The sequence below is a fragment of the Anguilla rostrata genome, chromosome 8, assembly GCF_018555375.3.
Source record: "Anguilla rostrata isolate EN2019 chromosome 8, ASM1855537v3, whole genome shotgun sequence".
Lineage (NCBI taxonomy): Eukaryota > Metazoa > Chordata > Actinopteri > Anguilliformes > Anguillidae > Anguilla > Anguilla rostrata.
The window spans coordinates 45,909,819-45,929,262 of record NC_057940.1 but is presented as its reverse complement, the minus strand read 5'-3'; the positions used below and the strand labels follow the sequence as shown (position 1 = coordinate 45,929,262).

Sequence of the window (19,444 nt, the reverse complement as noted above, 5' to 3'; positions counted from 1 at the left end):
GCGTCAACCAGGGGGGTGCAGTTTGGTTTCGGCCCAGAGACCGGCGGATTACACGGGTGCACTCTATCAGGGTCCTGGAGAGGGATTTTCAGCAGGCTGTGCCCTGGCTGGAGATGGGAACAACTGAGCGGGAACCGGAAGGGGAGCCTCCCCAGTTCCCCGCCATTACTGTGACAGCAGCAGTAGAGGGGTGGCTGGAGGGGGAGGATGTTGATCCTGGGGGGGAGATAGGATGCCCATTTTGTGCACTGGAGGAAACGATGTCACACCGTTTGTGACATGCGTAAGGCTGTCACAAATGTTTAGTGTACTGACAACGGTGTGTCTGCGGCTGGGGGTGTGTTTTTCTGTGGGAGATTTTATTTGTGGACCGAGGTACAGATTCCAGCAGTGATTTAGAATAGTGCTGGTGAATTTTTTATACGGGCAGGCAAAACTTGCAACATGGGTCACATGCAGGAACATACTGCGTGGTGGTGGGTGCACAGATGTACTACAGGTGTTCAGGGGTTATGTCTCTGCGCGCCTCAGAGTGGAATTTGAGTATTTTAAAATGATGCACAACGTACCAGCATTTAAAAGAATGTAGGGTATTGAGGGAGCTGTTTGTGTGGTGAATGAAGACAAGCTGGAGATATGTTTAGTTTAACCGTGGTGGTTGCGCATTGTATGGGGTTCCTTTTTTGTGTTGTTTTTGTTTTTTGCGGGTAGTGGGGGGTAGGGGAGGTTGTGGGTTTGTAAATAAGGGGTTGGGATAGTTTTTAACCTCTTAATGCAAAGCCCCTAGTGGCCGGCACGCCGGCATGCCAAGATTACTGAACTCAGACATTCAGTGCTACTGCAACCAAAGTATGAGGTAAAAACAGAAACGCATTGTTTGAGTTTCATCAGTAGACGATACACGACAACTACACCGAATACGGAGTTTCGCAGCGCCACCATTGTCGCTCTGGTCGTTGATTTAACAAGCACCCCCTCCCCGCAGTCTCATCTACAACTACACCCCCCACCCATGACATAATGGACAATATTGTCTATCTGGGCATTCATAAAAATATTCTTTCACCACTCAAAAATTGTATTCTGTCATAGCAACAACATAAACCCGACATTAGCCCTAAGATATGCCAATACAGCAGTGAAAACGCTGCTCACTGAATAACAAAATAAACGAGACAAAGTTTTAAAAAATGATACCATTCAATGATGTCATTCTACAGAATAAATATACAACCTTACCATTGGTTTTATGCGTAGAGATGTTCTTTTTGAGACGGAGTGGTCATATATTGTCTTGGACAATCCGTTTGTGAAATATACGCGCATTTGTGGTGCCTGGGTACCTTCCAAAATAAATGTGCGTAATACCACACGTGTTGTTTACGCCGTTGTCGCCCTTTTTAGTACAGTCTGGCTTAATTGACAATTAATTTATTCAGTAGGAGAGAGTATAACATGTCTAATTTCACTTTTGGAATAGCGTTTTATAGGTCAGCGTAACCGAAAATTTTCTTATCATCGCATTCACTTACGCATTCACTCTGTGGTAGCAGTAAAAGACGCTGCACCTAAGGAAACGTTGTCAATGATTTCTCGTAATTTCTTGGAAAATACTATTATTATTGAGGACTTCTGGGTATAGCTAAGTCATATGTTTGCTGATAGACCTATCTGACATCGTTTTCTGGAACAAAACAGAAGCGGATAGAACTATCATTGATTTACTGTCTCTTTAAATGGGTTAGTGGTATTATATAATGTGGATATTTCACACTGTAATGTAAGCATTAGTAGTGTAATAGATTTTGTGATGCATGCAACAGTGATGATGAGAGTGTTGGAACATTGCAAAATGTGGTGGACGGTTTAAAATTGTTTTCATGTCGTCCCATTCCCATACAGGAAAATATACGAGAGTACGAAGTATAGAAATACATACAAGAGTTAATTATTTCACATTTACTGTACTGTACTGTACAGCACTGTGTGACAATATTTTTGCATCATTTTAAAATCTGATATCAATGTTTCATCTTAAACCTTCACAATGGACAAAAAACATTATATTCCTTTTGGAGAGATTTTGGATATGTTTCTGGACCCCTAGCTATTTTAGACCACTGTACTGACAGAAAACTTGTAATTACTACTTTAAAATGATGCAACAGTGAGTTTCTTGAGTAAAAAGAGTTGATTTGTAGTGAAATACGTGAATATGTTGTGATTTACAGCAATGCATAATTTAAACATTTTGGATAGATTTGGAGATGCTGGGTACACTGCTTAGTTTTTGCTTCATAAATCTATAGTAGTTCTACATATCCACCCTTAGATTTTATGAACTTGTGGACAAGAAGTTTTTGATCCAGCACATGTATAGTTTAACCTGCTGTATATATGCAATCTCTCAGTATTTCACTGCAAACTAAAAAAGTGCAAATTCATTTTCGATTTTTTGTCTAGACAATTGCATTTGTGGTACTTTATTTCTTCCAAAATTATGAATATAAACTAACCTGGTTAGTTTTTAGTATTGTAAATTGTACAAATGTCTTGCTTCATTTAAGCCACTTTTCAAGTCTCTGTGGTATCCACATCTGGAGTTATAAAGCTTTAAATAGGGTACCCCCTAAATGGGCAAAGATTGGCTAGATTTGGCATGTGTGCTAACGGGTTAAGGTAGTTGTGGAAATTTTGGTGGTTCAATAAAGGAACATCAAAAGTGCCCACTGTACAAGCCTCTCGAGACAGTGCTATGATCTGGGGTTGCTTCAATTGGTCAGGTCTAGGCTAAGCAACGTTATACAGCAATAAAATTAAGTCAGCTGAGTACCTGAATGTACTGAATGACCAGGTTATCCAATCAATGGATTTTTTCTGCCCTGACGGCACATGCATATTCCAGGACGACAATTCCAAGATTCATTGGGCTCAAATTGTGAAAGAGTGGTTCTGGGAGCAGGAGGAATCATTTTTACACATGAATTGGCCACCAGAGTCCTGACCTTAACCCCATTGAAAGTCTGTGCTGGAGAAGACTTTACGGAGTGGTTTGGCTCTCCTGTCGTCAATGCAATGCAATTTGATGCAATTTTGGATGGAAATAAATGTCGTGACTTTGCATAAGGTTTTCGAAACAATGCCACGACGAATGCGCGCTGTAATCAAAGCTAAAGGCGGCCCAACAAAATATTAGAGTGTGGAACTTTTTTTTTGGCCAGGCAGTGTATATATCACTCTAAGATCAATGCATGTGTCTCTAACACAAGCAAACTGCCCCCAGGACAAACCCACTGCTACACTGACCTCCTTCAAGATGCTGGAGGACTTGGATGCACTCCAATTTATGAGCTGTCATCGTGCAACCGCCTGTCCACTAGACTCCATCCCATCTACAGTCCTCCAGTCTATATTTGGAAATTCTTCCTTACATGTACCCTCTGACTTTAAGATGGCTTGTGTTACCCCACTCCTTAAGAAAACCTACCTTAGACCCCTCTGATGTTAAGAGGTATTGACCTGTATCACTTCCACCTTTTCTGTCCAAAACCATTAAATGAGCAGTAGTTAAACAACTATGATTTTTTCTTCATTAGAACAACCTACTTGACCCTCACCAGTCTGGTATTCAATCTGGGCACTCAACAGAGACTGCCCTCCTGGCTGTGCTGGAGGCACTTGCCACTACAAGAGCCTCATTCATCTCCTCTGTTCTGATGTTGCAGATAGGTCCTATCGGGTCACCTGGATTGGGTCTGTCTCTGCACCTCCTCCCCTTCTGTTACAGGAGTCCCACCGCAATCTGTACTGGGGCCTCTGCTATTTTCCATTTACACCAAATCTCTTGGTTCAGTTATTAATTCATAGAGCTTCTCTTATCACTGTTATGCTGATGATACACAACTCTTTTTCTCTTTCCCTCCCTCTGCCATACAGGTCAATGAGAGAATATCCACCTGCCTGGATTACATCTCAACTTGGATAGCCAGGCATCACCTGAAGCTGAACCTCAACAAGACCAAGCTGATATTCATCCCCTACAACACCTCCACTACGGGAGCTCTCGGTCGATGGCACCACAGTGACTGCCTCTCACTCTGCAAAGAGACTGGGAGTGGTCTTGGATGACCAGTTGGACCTCAAGGAGCACAACAAGGCAACATCACGGTACTGCAGAGTCCTCCTGTACAACATCCGGAGGATTGGACCATACCTGACCACGTACTCCACCTAGCTACCTTTCCAGGCTATGGTGATTCCCGTCTTTATTACTGCAACTCCATCCTTGCATGCCTGCCAGCCTGTTCTATACAGCCTTTACAGATGATCCAGAATGCTGCTGTCTGACTTGTCTTCAACCTTCCTAAGTTCTCTCACATCACTCCCCTGCTGAGGTCTCTCCATTGGCTACCGGTCGCTACCAGGATCAGGTTCAAAGTCCTGACCCTCGCCTACACTGCAGCTAACAGGACAGCCCAAAAGGACATGATTCAATTCTACATGCCAGCTCGACCACTCTGTTCTGCTGCAGCAGGGCGACTGGCACTCCCTCCTGTCCAGGTGACTGGTCCTCGCTCGTCCCTATCACGGAGCTTCTCCACCCTAGGTTCCCAGTGGTGGAACGAACTTCGTGTTCCTCTAAAAACCACTCAGTCATTGCCCACCTTCCGCTGTAGTCCGAAGACACATCTCTTCAGACTGTATTTGGACTAACTAGCACTACCCTGCATGGCACTCCCAATATACAGTTGAGGCCAAAAGTTTGCATACACTTAGGTGGAAGACATTCAAACTCAATTTTTCACAACTCCACACATTTCATGTTACCATACATCTCCTGTGTTAATCAATTTGGGTATCTATTTCATTTCCATTAGAGGTCATTTCAAAACAATAGCGAAGAGACATAGTAAATACAAACCGAAATTAAAGCCGCAAGCGGCGTTGGGAGGCATTGGCACTGGCACCATCGCGCCCCCTATGGAGCGATTTGAAAATGGCTCTGTCCTCATGATCATACACCTTCACCCAACATATCTACTGAATATCATGATGATTGTATAAAAAATTGATTGTCAATTGAATGCCAATTTTGTACTAAGAGACGCTGGCGGATGACTTAGTTGCGTCGCCATGGATATGTCCTGGCCGCTTCCTGTAAAGGCCTTTACTATGTCGTAACACTTAGATGGCATGTCGTAACACTTAGATGGCCCAGTGTGTATGTACAGCTGCAGCGCTTCCATGGCGCAACTAAAAAAAGCATCACACTAGTGTTGTCACGATACCAAAATTTTGACTTTGATACCGATACCAGGTTTAGTATCACGATACTCGATACTGAAGCGATACTGATTCAATACTCGGTACCTAACGATACTGAAATTACCTTAATAGATCAGAAACGTAATGTCCACAAGGGTTGACCTCATTTTCGAATTCATGGTTTATGAACAACCTGGCTCATTAACAGCCTTTAAGTTGAAGCCTCTTCAAAATATTAATATGCATAGACCTATAGTGTTACAACGCTGAACAATAGAAAAATATGTTAAATATATTTCAAAAATTAAACAGTTGTAAACTAAATAATATTTAAAACAGGTCTTTCACCTTTAAATAGATCTAAAAACAGCATATTTTAATAACAATACAGCATCTATCTATAATAAAATATTTCCAAATTGGAACACCTATTGCTACTGAAGTGAACTGAGTCAAAGCTTGCGCTGTATCAAAGAGCTGAGTACACAAGCGCAAGTCACCTCACTTGGCAACCTTAGTTGCTACTGCCACCTAGCGAAGATTCTGACAAATTACACTTTTCATCCTCTAAAGCAGCAATGCGGGAGACAATTTTCCCAGGCTTTTACATTTCACTCAAAACCACCGAACGTCGGAATATTCTAATACCGAACCGAACCATAGTGTGTTATGTTATGGCAGCAACGGAACGAAGCGGACTACGTATGTATTACCGTCCTTGTTTTATTATACCTGCGTGTTTTCGCGCGTTTGCACAGGAACTCAAAACCTACCAATAAAATGGTTTAGCTATTTCTCAGCATAATGACAGATTTAAAGACTAATCAAACTCACTCGATACTGATAGATTTATTAGTTAGTTTTGTTAGTTAGTTTTGTTAGTATTTGGTTGCATTGCCTTTTAATTGCTTAACTTGAATCAAATGCTTGGGGTAGCCTTCCACAGGCTTCTCACAATACTTTGCTGGAATTTTGCCCATTCCTCCTGACAGAACTCCTTGCTCCTTTGTAGGCCTCCTTGCTCAGACACGTTTTTTCAGTTCAGTCCACAAATTTTATATGGGATTCAGGTCAGGCCACTCCAATATTGGAGGTATGCTTAGGGTCATTGGGACTCATTCACCAACCGTTCTTAAGAAGAATGTTCTTCTTAAAACCGACTTACACAGTTTTCACGAAGATTCTGACATTCACAAATATTTTCTTATTTGGGATTTGTTCTTAGGTAAGAACAGAATCTACGCACACCCAAGAGCACACTTATGCACATTTGAGTGCTGACATGTTTGTGCAAAATAATTGGTTATTGCGTTTTCTTCAATTCTACAGTTGTACAATATTATAGGATTTAAATGACAAATTATTTATATCATTTATAATATATTTTAATAATTATTTTCATTATTTTACAAAGCATTAAGGTGCCAGGTTCAGCATCAGAGGGTGGTTGCCTCAGCAGGAGTTCATCTGTAAATAAATGATAAAAATCAAACCATTGTAGTGACCTTTTATTTTTTGGGGTTTCAATTATGCAATGTTGGTCTATACTGCAAAAGCAAATTTTTTAATTTTGAATACAAACTAAGCACGTAGGTAACACTTTTTAAACACATGGACATGTTGAAGAAGAGAACACTTATTCAGATGTCACTAGGGGGGTGACACCAAAATGACTGGCAACAAATTTTTTGTGCAGCGACGGGTTTACTCGTCAATTAGCGGTATTAATGTGACGAGAAGTGCTTTGTGGCTTTGAATGCTTTGTGCACCCACTCCCACCAGCATTATTTTTGCCTCAGATTTGACATCAAACCATTTTTTTCACTTCATCAGTTGTGCACCCTTCTCCAGATACAGCATTCATTGAACGAGTAATAGCATCCCATGAATCTTTTTTTCTGTTATTTTATATCCACTACTGCGCTACTAAATATGACAGGTCATTTGCTGTTCACTTCCTGCAGCAATACCTCCACTTCAGAACTACTGAAGTTTTTCTTACGTTTGGGGTTGCTCCACCATCTTTAGATTTTCATTTGCACATTATTGACTTCGTTCGCTCTCAACTTTTCTTTTCGATTTCTGTGTGTGCACATGGCCCTGCAGTCTCATGCCCTTTTATGGGGATTGGCGGGGCGTTTACCTATGCTAATTAGGAACAACTGGCACGTGCTTTACATTTACATTTTAAGAGCACAGGTGCGAACAATTCTGTGGCTTAAGAACACGTTGTGAATCTGACGTAGACTTTTCTTAGGACCTTTCTCAAGAACAAATTTAAGAAAAAACTTAGGAAGATATTGGTGAATGAGGCCCATTGTTCTGCTGGATGACCCAGTTGTGATCAAGTTTTAACTGATGTCTTGATGTGTTGCTTCAGTATTTCTAGATCAGTGGTTCTCAAACTCGGTCCTGGGGGACCCCTGGGTATGCTGGTTTTCATTCCAACCTCAACAGCAATCCCAGAATTTTAACAAGCTGTTAAATTATGTGCTTTTCATGTTTTAAAGCTGGGGTTCCAGAAAGGGCCAGTGTGGGTGCACACACCTGATTCTACTAATCAATCACTAGAGTCATTGCTAAGCACCTTGATTAGTAGAATCAGGATCAGGTGTGTGCACCCACACTGACCCTTTCTGGATAAGACTGGGGGCCCCAGCTCTAAAACATGAAAAGCACATAATTAAGAAAAAAACAACAGCTTGTTAAATGTAATATTATATAAAGGGAACATGAGTAAACACAAAACATATGATTTAAAATATTATTATTTCATTTATTTAAGGAAAAAACACCCATATCACCCATGAGAAAAAAGTAATTGCCCCCTTAAACTTAATAATTGGTTGCACCACTTTTAACTACAACCAAAAACTACCTATAATTTGATATCAGTCTTTCACATCACAGTGGAAGAATTTCAGCTCACTCTTCTTTTTCCAGAACTGCTCGTTTCAGGTCCTGCCACAGCATCTCTATTGGATTTGAGCCAGGACTAGGCTTGTTTTTGTGTTTTAGATCATTGTTTTGCATAACCCAATTATGCTTCAGCTTCAGCAGAATTTCAGCTGATAGATAACCAGACATTCTCCCTACTTTCCAGGAATATTACAACGCAGTCAAGCTTCAGAAAAGTGTAGTGATAGCTACATTCATGAAGGAACTAAAAGATTTCTATTCTTTGACACACATAAGGCACCAAAAATATTAGAAATATGTATAACTATAATAACTACATAATACAATTGTATTGAACAATGCAAGCAACGTACTTTAATATGTTAATAGTAATGGCATAGCATTCACCTTATCTTTCTCCAATAGGACTGCAAACTTCCTTGTAAAATCTTGCGGTACACAATTTGAATGGGGTGATTTTTAAAGACTGATATGGCACCCATTCAATTGTATGATTGCAACCTATGGAGCCTACTGGTTAGTAGGCATCTACTGCACAATTTTAATGGGGTGATTTTTTAAAGATTGGGCTCTGTTAAAAGCAATGACATTTGCGGTATCAGGCGGACTCCCACAGCATACCTTTCAAAATAAAAGTACATGGCAAGCATTTTTTTCTTTTAGTACAATTATTGGGGGGGGGGAGTGGGTGGACAAGTTTAAATGTTTCCTGTCAACCCGCTTCCTACGCCCCTGAATAGGACACACAGGCATGTTGGAAATGAAGAATGCTTTTTAAAATCTGAAAGTATATTGCCCATTCAAAATTGCCAATACACTGTACAGAACACTACTCTAAGAGTATGAATTAGACTCTTTGAGAGAAGGTTTTAATCTTAAGCAGTCTCCACAGTGGTGAGAAAACATTGTTTGATGTACAGTAGACATACACAGAGCTGTAACAGATCTGTGCTGATACACCTTGATGGAGAGCAAGCTGATGTTAGCCATGCGCACTGAAAATAGAACATAGGGAGAGTGCTGAAACAACTTTTACAGGAGCACTCATAACCCTCTCTCCCTGGAAAAGTTCCAGCTTGATTACGTGTTGTGGTGTATTTGTTCTTCGAAGGTTAAAACATGAAGTCAATTCTAAATGAAATATGGTGTTCCTGGTAATTATAAATGACTTGCTCCTACTTGATTTGGAGATATCTAGTATTCTGTCTATGTGTATCATGCAGGGATCCAACATTTGTTTAAGCTGGAACATTCTGTAAATATTTACCATGCACTGAAGGTGGATTGGCATCTACATATGTGGTGGCTTCCAGCAGACACAGTGCAATTATAAGCACTTCAAGGCAAAATCGCACATGAATAATGGCTCAATAATCACAGTGAATGGCATACTGCACTGATAACAGTGTATGAAGATTGTGGATTGTTAGGAGAGATTAAAGGATACAGTAGGTTTATACAATACAATTTTTAAACACAAAGACCTGGCTGTACTGACATCTGAAAACTTTCACAGTGGGACATGTAATAGAACAATCTCTCATGATGACAAAGGATGATTTACAGAATATTCAGTGTCAAAGATGAGTGATTGTCATGGCTTAACTGGTGGCTCCTTTCACCAGTTCTCCATAGCAGACCTTTTGATTGACAAGCATTCCATCCATTTTGCATCACATTACATCTACAAGTGCACCCTGTCAATGTTCACAACAAATGCACACAATTGCAGGGGGCTATTTGATACCAAAATAGGCAGTATACTTTGTAAGAAGTAGAACTTTTTGAGCAAAAAGACGCAATGAGAACAACTGAAGAACAAAAAGACCCAGTGTCGGTGCAGTGTGCCACGGCCTCCAGGGAGAACTTTTAGAAAATGTCTTTCTTAGTCTCTGACCTCCCCCTCTCAGCTATTGGTCCAAATATTACATTACATTACATTATAGGTATTTAGCTGACGCTCTTATCCAGAGCGACTTACAACAGAGTAACCAAACTCAGGATCAAGTCCGCTTAAGTCCATAAATATCACATGGTTGGTTACGTCACGGTTGAGAGTTCAGAGGGCAGACTTCACATGCTAATGTATGGAGAGTCAACGCCAATCTCTCTTTTCTTCTGTAGAGATGGGAATTCTGTGAGTTCCCGCATGTTTGATGAATGGTGCTACTCGTTTCAGCAAGTCATCAAAACGCCTAGCACACATTCGGAAATAAGAGAAAGTGGACCCCCTCGTCTAAACGCTGCATTTGCCGTACAGACAAAACTCTCCATTCTCTGTCCTACTCTTAGAGGATGAACGTACCATCTCCTTCGCCTTTTTTTCTTCTTTTGCATAGCTAGATAAACTAAAGCCACTTTAAACCTTTTGTTTTGTGTTGTGATCTCGCGTAGCCCTTCACTTTATACATACATGGCGTAACCGTGAGACGGAGGTCTGGGTGCGATTCCAGCCTTGGTTAATAGCTGCCTCGTAATTATTTGTAATTATACACGCCCCAGCGGCGTGGAGTGACTTTAAATGGTACGGTGTTCTCACTGAGTATATCGAAAACAGTGTCCGTGGACATGTTTGCCGGTGGTTTTCAATCCTGAAGTTCTTTCTTCTTACTGAGCATACTGCCAGCTTAAGCCATTGTGGTCAGTCCTGTGACAAAGAAAATGTAAGCAGGATTAATTTTGTAAGCTACTCACATAATATTGCCATGTCTAAGGTTGTTTTAAACTAGTAATGCTTATGGGTGTTGCTGGTAAAGAAGGGAAAGATTTGCTGTGCTTTAGAACAATGTCTGGACTCTTGGACTGTCCTAATTAGGAGAAAAGCAGATTAACCAAAGCACAATTTGAAACTGCAGTTTTGATTTCTAATTATTGGTGGAGTCTTATTAGAAATACCAGATACGCCTGAAGGTCAACTCATAAAATGACAAGACCTAGCTAATGGTTCTTAGCAAAAAAACGAGTTTATCTTTTAGGATGCAATGTCATGACTATTTCTTTCTCAGTGCACCATATGATAATTACTCTGACAGGAAAATTGAAAATCTTTTAATTTAAAGAACCTTCTGTTTTCAACATAATTACATCTGTCGGTTACCTTTTTAAGATACAGCTTTCCTCCTGTGCCTACAGCCTCATTGCAGTACATGTATACAGTATGTTTAAATGTAATAATCAACACTGCAGGAAGAGTATAGCAATAACATGAACAGTGGAAAGGGTCAAAGTCAATGCAAGTGAAACGGTTACATTTCAGCCGATGGTTAAAGCAGTGCACCTCTTGGAATTGAATGATTCCCACTTTCTTGCAACACAGCCATTATTTTTTTGTGTCTTTGGCTTTAGCTTTGGCCTGTTAAATTAATGACTGCGCTGCCCTCATAAAAGCAGTGTTACAACTTCTCTTATTTCGAAACAAGAAAAATGAATTCAAAATTGAACTGACAACTGAACAAATGGGGTATACCAAATATTTCAATATAAAATGGGAGGCACCGTGTGGCCCCTATGGTTTTAACAGATGGACTACAGTAAAGAACAGGTATTGATTCACATGATTTTGCTGCCAATGCTTAAATCATCATAACTTGCTTTCCCAGTTACCAATTTGCAGTCTCTGAGTTTTCCCTTTGTAGGACAGCACCAGGCATGCCTAGATGAAGAAGTAAACCATTAAAGTGCACAGACCGAAGACACTACAGTTTTTCCAGCTGCATGTGGACATGCTCATTTCAGAGAATGGAAGACATGAAGAGATGCCATTAAAACCAACAAAGCAGACGCATAATAATACACATATGTTGATATTTTACAATTAGAATAAATCACAAATTAAACCCACCAACCAGAAGTTTCAGTGAGGTATATGGGACGTTTGTATGACAGTTACACATATCATCATCCTTACAATATTCACTTAGCTGCCTATGAAAAGAATCTTCTACTGAAAGTACTACTCTAAAATGTTTGACTTGATTCACCAATGGTTAAAACATCAAATGTGTTCAATATAATCTTGAAGCTAGCAGCTGTACCCACTGCCGTGGTTATAAATATATGCAACCGGAGACTGGGTTTATTCCTTTATGGGTTGCTGGCCAGCTGTGCTAGAGCTTCTGGATACACTTCAGGTTTCAAGTAGTTTAATACTCTGATTTACAATATACACATTATCTAATATCCACTTTGTACACACCTTGGTGCACTTCTGTTTTAGATAGGCTTTTAGCAAAATATATGTCATCCTGCGCTAACAGTAAAAAGGAAAAGGCAAAAGGCTTAGGAAAACTGTTTTAAAACATACAGGCTAAGCAAACAGCTGGTACTAACACAACATTGTTAAGGTTTTTTTCCTCCTTTTTTTCCTCAGCACTGATCAAAACCTCTAGTTAAACAACACCGTTCAGAATCTAATTTAATACCAAGTACAAAACTTTTCTGAAAATGAGCCATACCACCCCCTGCTATGATGTTCAAGGTGAGACACGGTGTTCACTCCTTCAGTTAATCTTTACTGATTCTCTCAGCTGTTAGGTTTGAACCATGACAATGATTTTTATATGACCAGAACTGTCCAGAAAGGATCATGTGCAGCCACTTACAAATAGCTGTCCAGCCAGCAAAGATTTTTGAATGAATGATCTGTTGTTGAAACACACCCCACTTTTTCAGGCTAGGAATGGAGGCCAGAAAACACTTCAAGTACAGCACAATATCGAGCAGAGTAATAACTGCTAGAGAAAGAAAAGCCCCAGTATTCATAATTCTAAAACACAACAGTGACTAATAAAACAAGCTGCACTAATTAGCCATGTGGCAGGTTTGAGATTATCAAGCATCATTCATACAATGTACAATTTGACCATATCTTTTCTCCACATAGAACCTGCGCCGCAAATCATTGTTACATACAGATGCCAGTACACAGTAAATGCAAAGGAAATAACCTTTTTACATTACATTACATTACATTACAGGCATTTGGCAGACGCTCTTATCCAGAGCGACGTACAACAAAGTGTATAACCATAACCAGGAACAAGTATGACGAAACCCCTCATACCTAGAGAGAAGAAACTTTAAATTACAAAATTTTTCAATGTGTAACGAAGTCATGCCGTGGAAAAACATGTTACTCAAATTTGAATAAAGGCCACTGGCCAGACCATGAAGGCACTGTCAGACTGTCCTTCATTGTGTTTTCATAGCTGACCATGAGGTGCTTAGAAAACATTTTTGCATGATTAAACTTAAAATTATTCCCCACACACATCAAATTGACACAATAGAAGATAATCTATTGAACACAAAGAAAACAGTCCCTTCACAATTTCAAAACGTTTTGTGAATCCAAAACAATGTCCCAATTAGAAACTCTTTAAATGCCAAAGAAATCTCAATCATCAGTTTTGCCCATGCACAGGAAATCTAATTGAATTGCACTATAATCATACCACCAAGATACGTATGTTGAAGTCTGATGTCTTATGTTACTTAAATATTTTCAAGATAAATAGGCAATCATGCATGATGTATGCATAAAATGTGATTGAGTGGGGGAGAAAGTTTTCACATATTTCTAAACAATTTTACAGCATTACCTTAACACTTAAACAGGGATAGTGTTTAACAAAAAAGAAGGATGAAAAGAAGTCTGTCTGTCTGTCTCTGTCTGTCTGTCTATCTATCTATCTATAATCCAGCAATATGTTGTTCTCATTAACCTGGCTATTGATGTTACATCTGCACAACATCCATAGAGTGCAAGCGCCTGGACATTTTGGGAAATTAATTATGTTAAATAATTCCTTCAGGATATGGAACATTTGTGCCATCAATAAAATGGTAAAATATGCTTTCTAATCAGAGTAATGTGTGTTACTATGGTCAATGTGGTTAATATAAACTATGCTTGACAGACAAGCCTGAAGCAGGTCCCTTAGCATATTTCAGATGGTACTCTGACAGCTAATCTCTCTAAGCATCCATTACATTACATTACATTACAGGCATTTAGCAGACGCTCTTATACAGAGCGACTTACATTGTATCCAATTATACAGCTGAATATATACTGGAGCAATGCAGGTTAAGTACCTTGCTCAAGGGTACAATGGCAGTGTCCTACCGGGGAATCAAACCTGTGACCTGTAGGTTGCAAGACCAACTCCTTAGCCATCATACTACACTGCCAACTGCATCCCTGCTAGTGTTAAAGTTTTTGTAAGGCTGAAAATAATTACACTTTGGACTTGTCGTCCAACAAGTTATCATTATCTGAGATGGCAACCAAGTGTTCTACTGTTAAGGGACTGTGATTATTTCAGTACCAGCCACCAACAAAACAACCAAGACCCTATCAGGGACTATCATGCAAGTCATTGGCATGGGTGTTTTACAGCTCTTCCGCTATGTCTACCTCTAAAAAAAGTCTATTGTTAAATTGTGATTTTTTTCAGTTGAGAAAGGAACACACTTTATTTAATGGTAGTAACACTGCCTAGTATAAAACAAACTGAAATAATTAGAAATAGATTTTTATATATGGATAAGCTAATGATGATCATAACATACTCCTAGCAACAGTCAGTGCAGGACCAAAGCTGAAGGCTCTCTGATAATTCTGCCTCAGTGAATGCATTTTCAGGTTTATTTAAGGCTAGAAATAAAATGTACAGGAAACAGAAGGCACCCTGGCTGAACAAAGTAAGTCACATGAACAGGAATTGGGAGTATGTTAACTGCTTGCAGTCCTTAGAGAAGTACTCCATGTATAATTCATTAAGAAATGTGCAACCATATGAACTGTAACCATGGTGCAATATTCTTCATGAGCTGCATTTGCAGGCATCTAAATGTTTAAAATAGTATACATAACAAATGTATAAATGCAGAGTAATTTGATTCCAGTCATTGTAGCTGCATGATCCTCCATGAGACATAACACACACCCAAGTAAACACTAATCATTGGTGTACTTTTCAGTTTAAAGCCTTTGTAAACAAGAATGCACCCAAACATGTGCATATGTACTCATGCACACCCACAAATGCAAAATTATATGTCCCAGTCTCTCAGAGCATTTAGAAGCCAGCCCAAGGCAGCAGTTGGGAAAAAATCTATTTGACAGCAGATGTCCGGGAATTATAATGATTCTGCTTTGCACCTGTCTATCACAGCCTACACACCTCAATGAGATTTAAAGGCCCCTTTTACGTGAGGTTAGAAAATACACTATTACCTACATCCAAAATTATTTTAGTCCATGTTTCATTGTACAGCTAACTGATTGTGAAATTAACAATTTATCTTCATAAAATGTGCATTGGTTCCTAAGTGAAATAGTCTTGGAAGTGAAAGTTAAAACATTGTTATTTTTATTTTTATCAAACCACAAATCATAAATGGCATGTTAATATTTTTTTAAAAATAAAATAAACGAGAACTATAAACACAAAGGATATTATTTTATACATAAGTCAGAATTCTTCAGTATATGTATTTAAATTATCATGTATTTTATTTCTGTTAATGATGCTTTATAGGCAATTAATGGCGTGTTTTTATATCATATACATGTCCATTACCAGATTGAATTTATTTACATGTGCGTGATATAATTTATGTTCATACATGCCAGACGTCATGTAATGATCTCACAATATTTGTTGAAATCATACAATAAGGCAATAAGCATCTGCAGTAGCTGCACATGCAAGGAGCATAGCATTTTTATGTTTTAAAGTGACTTTTCGAGTGCTGCAATTTACCATAATTCATCTATTCCTCATAATTTTACATTCTTGAAATTGTTCTTACAAGCAATTCTAAGTGAAACTCTTATATGATGCAAGACACATACTTTACATGTTTATTGAAACAATCAAGTGAATAACAGAATTTAATAACTTTATTAAATTAGGTTTTATTCCTAAATTATGCATACAGGCAGGACTAAATTCTGATGCTTGGATTAAAGACATCCTCTAGGCAGCCATTTTACACCAAATATGTATTCTCACATGGTGATGACCACTCACACAGCTTACAGGTAGGCTCAGAAAGGGTCTGAACATATGAGATCTGAAACGAGACCAACAACAGCCCATTTCTGCATCCATTGGCTGGGGTAAATGAGGGAAAATGCTCAGAATGTCTTCATAGCTCAAAAAAAAAAAACATTTAGAAATATCAGTACAGGTGGAGTGATGTAAAACAAAAACAATAAGGAAAAATAATTTGAATGACCACACAAGAGGTTTAGCGGTGACCAGCCACAAGGTCTGGGTTTACATTCCAGATTGCACTCATTAGTACAGTGGGTCGTGATATTATGCATACTGTAAAGACTGGATACACTGGACTTGGACACATATCTTTCTGTTTAAACTAAATCTGCGTCTAGCGTTAATACTCCAAGAATAATCTGGAACATGTTTGCAGTGTATGAAGTGCTACATAATGACATGCATCACTTTATCTTCTGTATCTTAACAGTTTCATTTTATTTTATTTTTTCAACACATTTTTTCAACACATTAAAAAGGCACTGTTGCAGGAGTTCCAACTCTTCATCCTTTTATGCAAATGATTTATATTACATTCATTTATTTGGATTTGCTTACAGAACCTTTACAACCGTGAAGGTTTTCAAGAAACTGCAGCATTGTTTTATAGAGATGATTTTTGTCTTTGACCCAAAGAACTAAATAAATAAACACATACATTTACAACAAAAACAGTAATAATAATAATAATAATAATTATTATTATTATTATTATTATTATGCCTTCATTAAATTTTCTAAATATACTGAAAACTTTGGCAATACTGAAGAAAGCTTCCATTTATTCACAAAGTTTTAACTTTGATCACACTACACGCGCAGTTTTTTATTTTCTTTTTTTCTTTTTTTACTATACCAGCACCAGGCTAAAACAACATAACCATTTATCCCGTTCAATATATAGATAGCGTGGTTGCGATTATCGGTCGAAACATACATATAGTAGGCCTATCGTAATATTACTCTTGTTTCATATACAGCCAGAAAAATGTAATGTAGGGATCTGCAAGATGGATTTAATTATGCTAGGCAGCCTATCTTTTCCGTCCGTCATCAGGAGTCAGGTTATCCGCAGGCAGAAACTCATACGACTGAGAGCTTACCTTGGCCAAAGAACATACCGACAAAAAACATTATTTATCGGCACTAACTGAATAAAAACGTGTATTGTTAAAAAAATATGTAATGCAATACATTTATGCATGTACATATATAACACAGACTGGCGCATTGATACTCGGTCTCCCCGTGGTTTATCACTGGGTATCTGGTATGTAAATGTGTGTTTAAACAACTTAGGAAGCTAATACAAAATAGCTAATACTAAACACATGATTCAAATGCTTAAATTGAAAATAAATAAATAAATAAATAAATAAATAATATTAAAACAAATACAAAAGACGTATATAGACGTATATAAAGCCTACGTCAACGTCCGCGTGTGAGATTCTGGCAGCCTAATTTCACTGGAATCTATTTGCTAAATACTAATTGAAATACACGTCAGATAGTAATGGCAACCATAGGCTATATATGTCATCCGGATTTTTTTCCCGTTCCGTTACATGTCCAACATAGTCATATGGAGAGAACGGAGCACATGCAAAACGTGCAGCTGAATACATAAAAAGCGAATGTACACTCCTAAAAAATTGGTTCAGTCGTTAACGAATGCAAAGTGGTATTGCACCTCAGTAGGCTACATGAGAATAATGCATATCAGTGGTCCCAAGACATGCAAGCTCATAAAATGTAAAATGATCAGTAAACGAAGGCGTTACTGTTTATAATTTTCTTCATGAAAATATAGAACATACACCAGTTTTCTGGCTCTTAAGGCTGAGTAAATGCCTTTACGGCACGCAACAGTTAAATGAGGAAATCACAGAAAAATAAATGAGTCTACGCATTGAATAGAGACTATTTCGTTACGTTTGGGCGAAGCGCTCCTGGCTTCAGACGTTTTTGTCTTATATAGGTAGTTTTATAGCATTACACCATTTCCTTCAGTACATCTAGGATCACGTAACAAGTTTGCAGAAGCATTTGTCGAGGTTTTCATTTCTAGCGTAACCTACGATTCTATGTTCTGCGTTGTACCTTCATACAGAGTTGCATGTGCACCTCTTTACATATGAGGTGAAAGTAAATGGCAATCAAAATATTTTCAATTATCCAGACGTCGCTGCTAAATTATCGCTTTAAATGCAGCCTGTCTAATATTTTAACACAGACATGTCCATTGTGAAGAAATAGGCTCTATATCTAAGAAATGATGGGTTGATAATGCTTAACACATTCGAAGAAAATAAGGGTAGTTCCATAAAATCGTTCGGGGATAAGGACAAATCGAAAATGACATATGTATTCTTCTCGAACAATTCACTAGTTAATAGGCATATGAAGCAACTCACGTATCCGCTTGAGCATACTGCAAGAATATTTATTGAGCCCCAGCTCAATGCCTGCATTGAACGGTGAACCAGGCGAGTACATGGGTCCCCTTAACTCCAGCCTATGTTCGTGTATTTTTGCAGCATAGCCGGATTTGCCTATACAAAATAGATATCTATAAACCTCAAAAGAAATGCATCACATCCAGAAAGGCAATCTAATAGTGCATACTTACCGCGCACATATGTGATCATCATTAAAAAAACGAGATTCCACAATATAACTCCAGTTTTAATCCTCATTTTCTTAGCTTGAAAAAAGTCAACTAGACCACATGTATTACATCCGCTTTTGAAAACGTTCGAGAATTCCGTCGGTTTAGCGTAACACCCCTCTTTAATAATTGCTTTCATTTTCACATCAAGCTAGTTATTATTTTGCTGTTGCTTTTTCTTAGCAAGGCGCAATGTATCTGTCGTTGTGGCTGGCGTGCAGTCACAGCAAGAAGTGAGCGTTGGTGCTCGGATACCACAGCAACCTTGACGAGGACTCGACCATCTCATCAACAGGGGCGCCAAGTCTGCGCTCTGATTTCGCCGGACGGTTGTCGTTTGATTACTGTATATTCTACCGTCTGTTTTATAGTGATAATCAATTTTTTTCCTGAAATACAATCACGCAAAAGCAAGTGGAAAATAAACAGGTTTCTCTGCAGACGAATACTGTAAATCAACGTCAGATAAAGAGACAAAGGTTGTGCGCGGCAAGGGGGTGCAATTATGTAAAATATATATATA

General features: G+C 38.7%; 1 protein-coding gene across 6 annotated transcripts in view; it reads right to left on the bottom strand.

Annotated features, from left to right (window-relative positions):
- Positions 1 to 19,155, bottom strand: part of csmd3b (CUB and Sushi multiple domains 3b) — a 919,486-nt gene extending 900,331 nt beyond the window's left edge. For all 6 annotated transcript variants that reach the window (XM_064348440.1, XM_064348441.1, XM_064348442.1 and 3 more), the window contains exon 1: positions 18,883 to 19,155. In XM_064348440.1, the coding sequence (XP_064204510.1) occupies positions 18,883 to 19,060 (178 nt within the window). In that variant the 5' untranslated portion in view covers positions 19,061 to 19,155. The remainder of the gene's footprint in view (positions 1 to 18,882) is intronic.
- Positions 19,156 to 19,444: the final 289 nt, after the last annotated feature.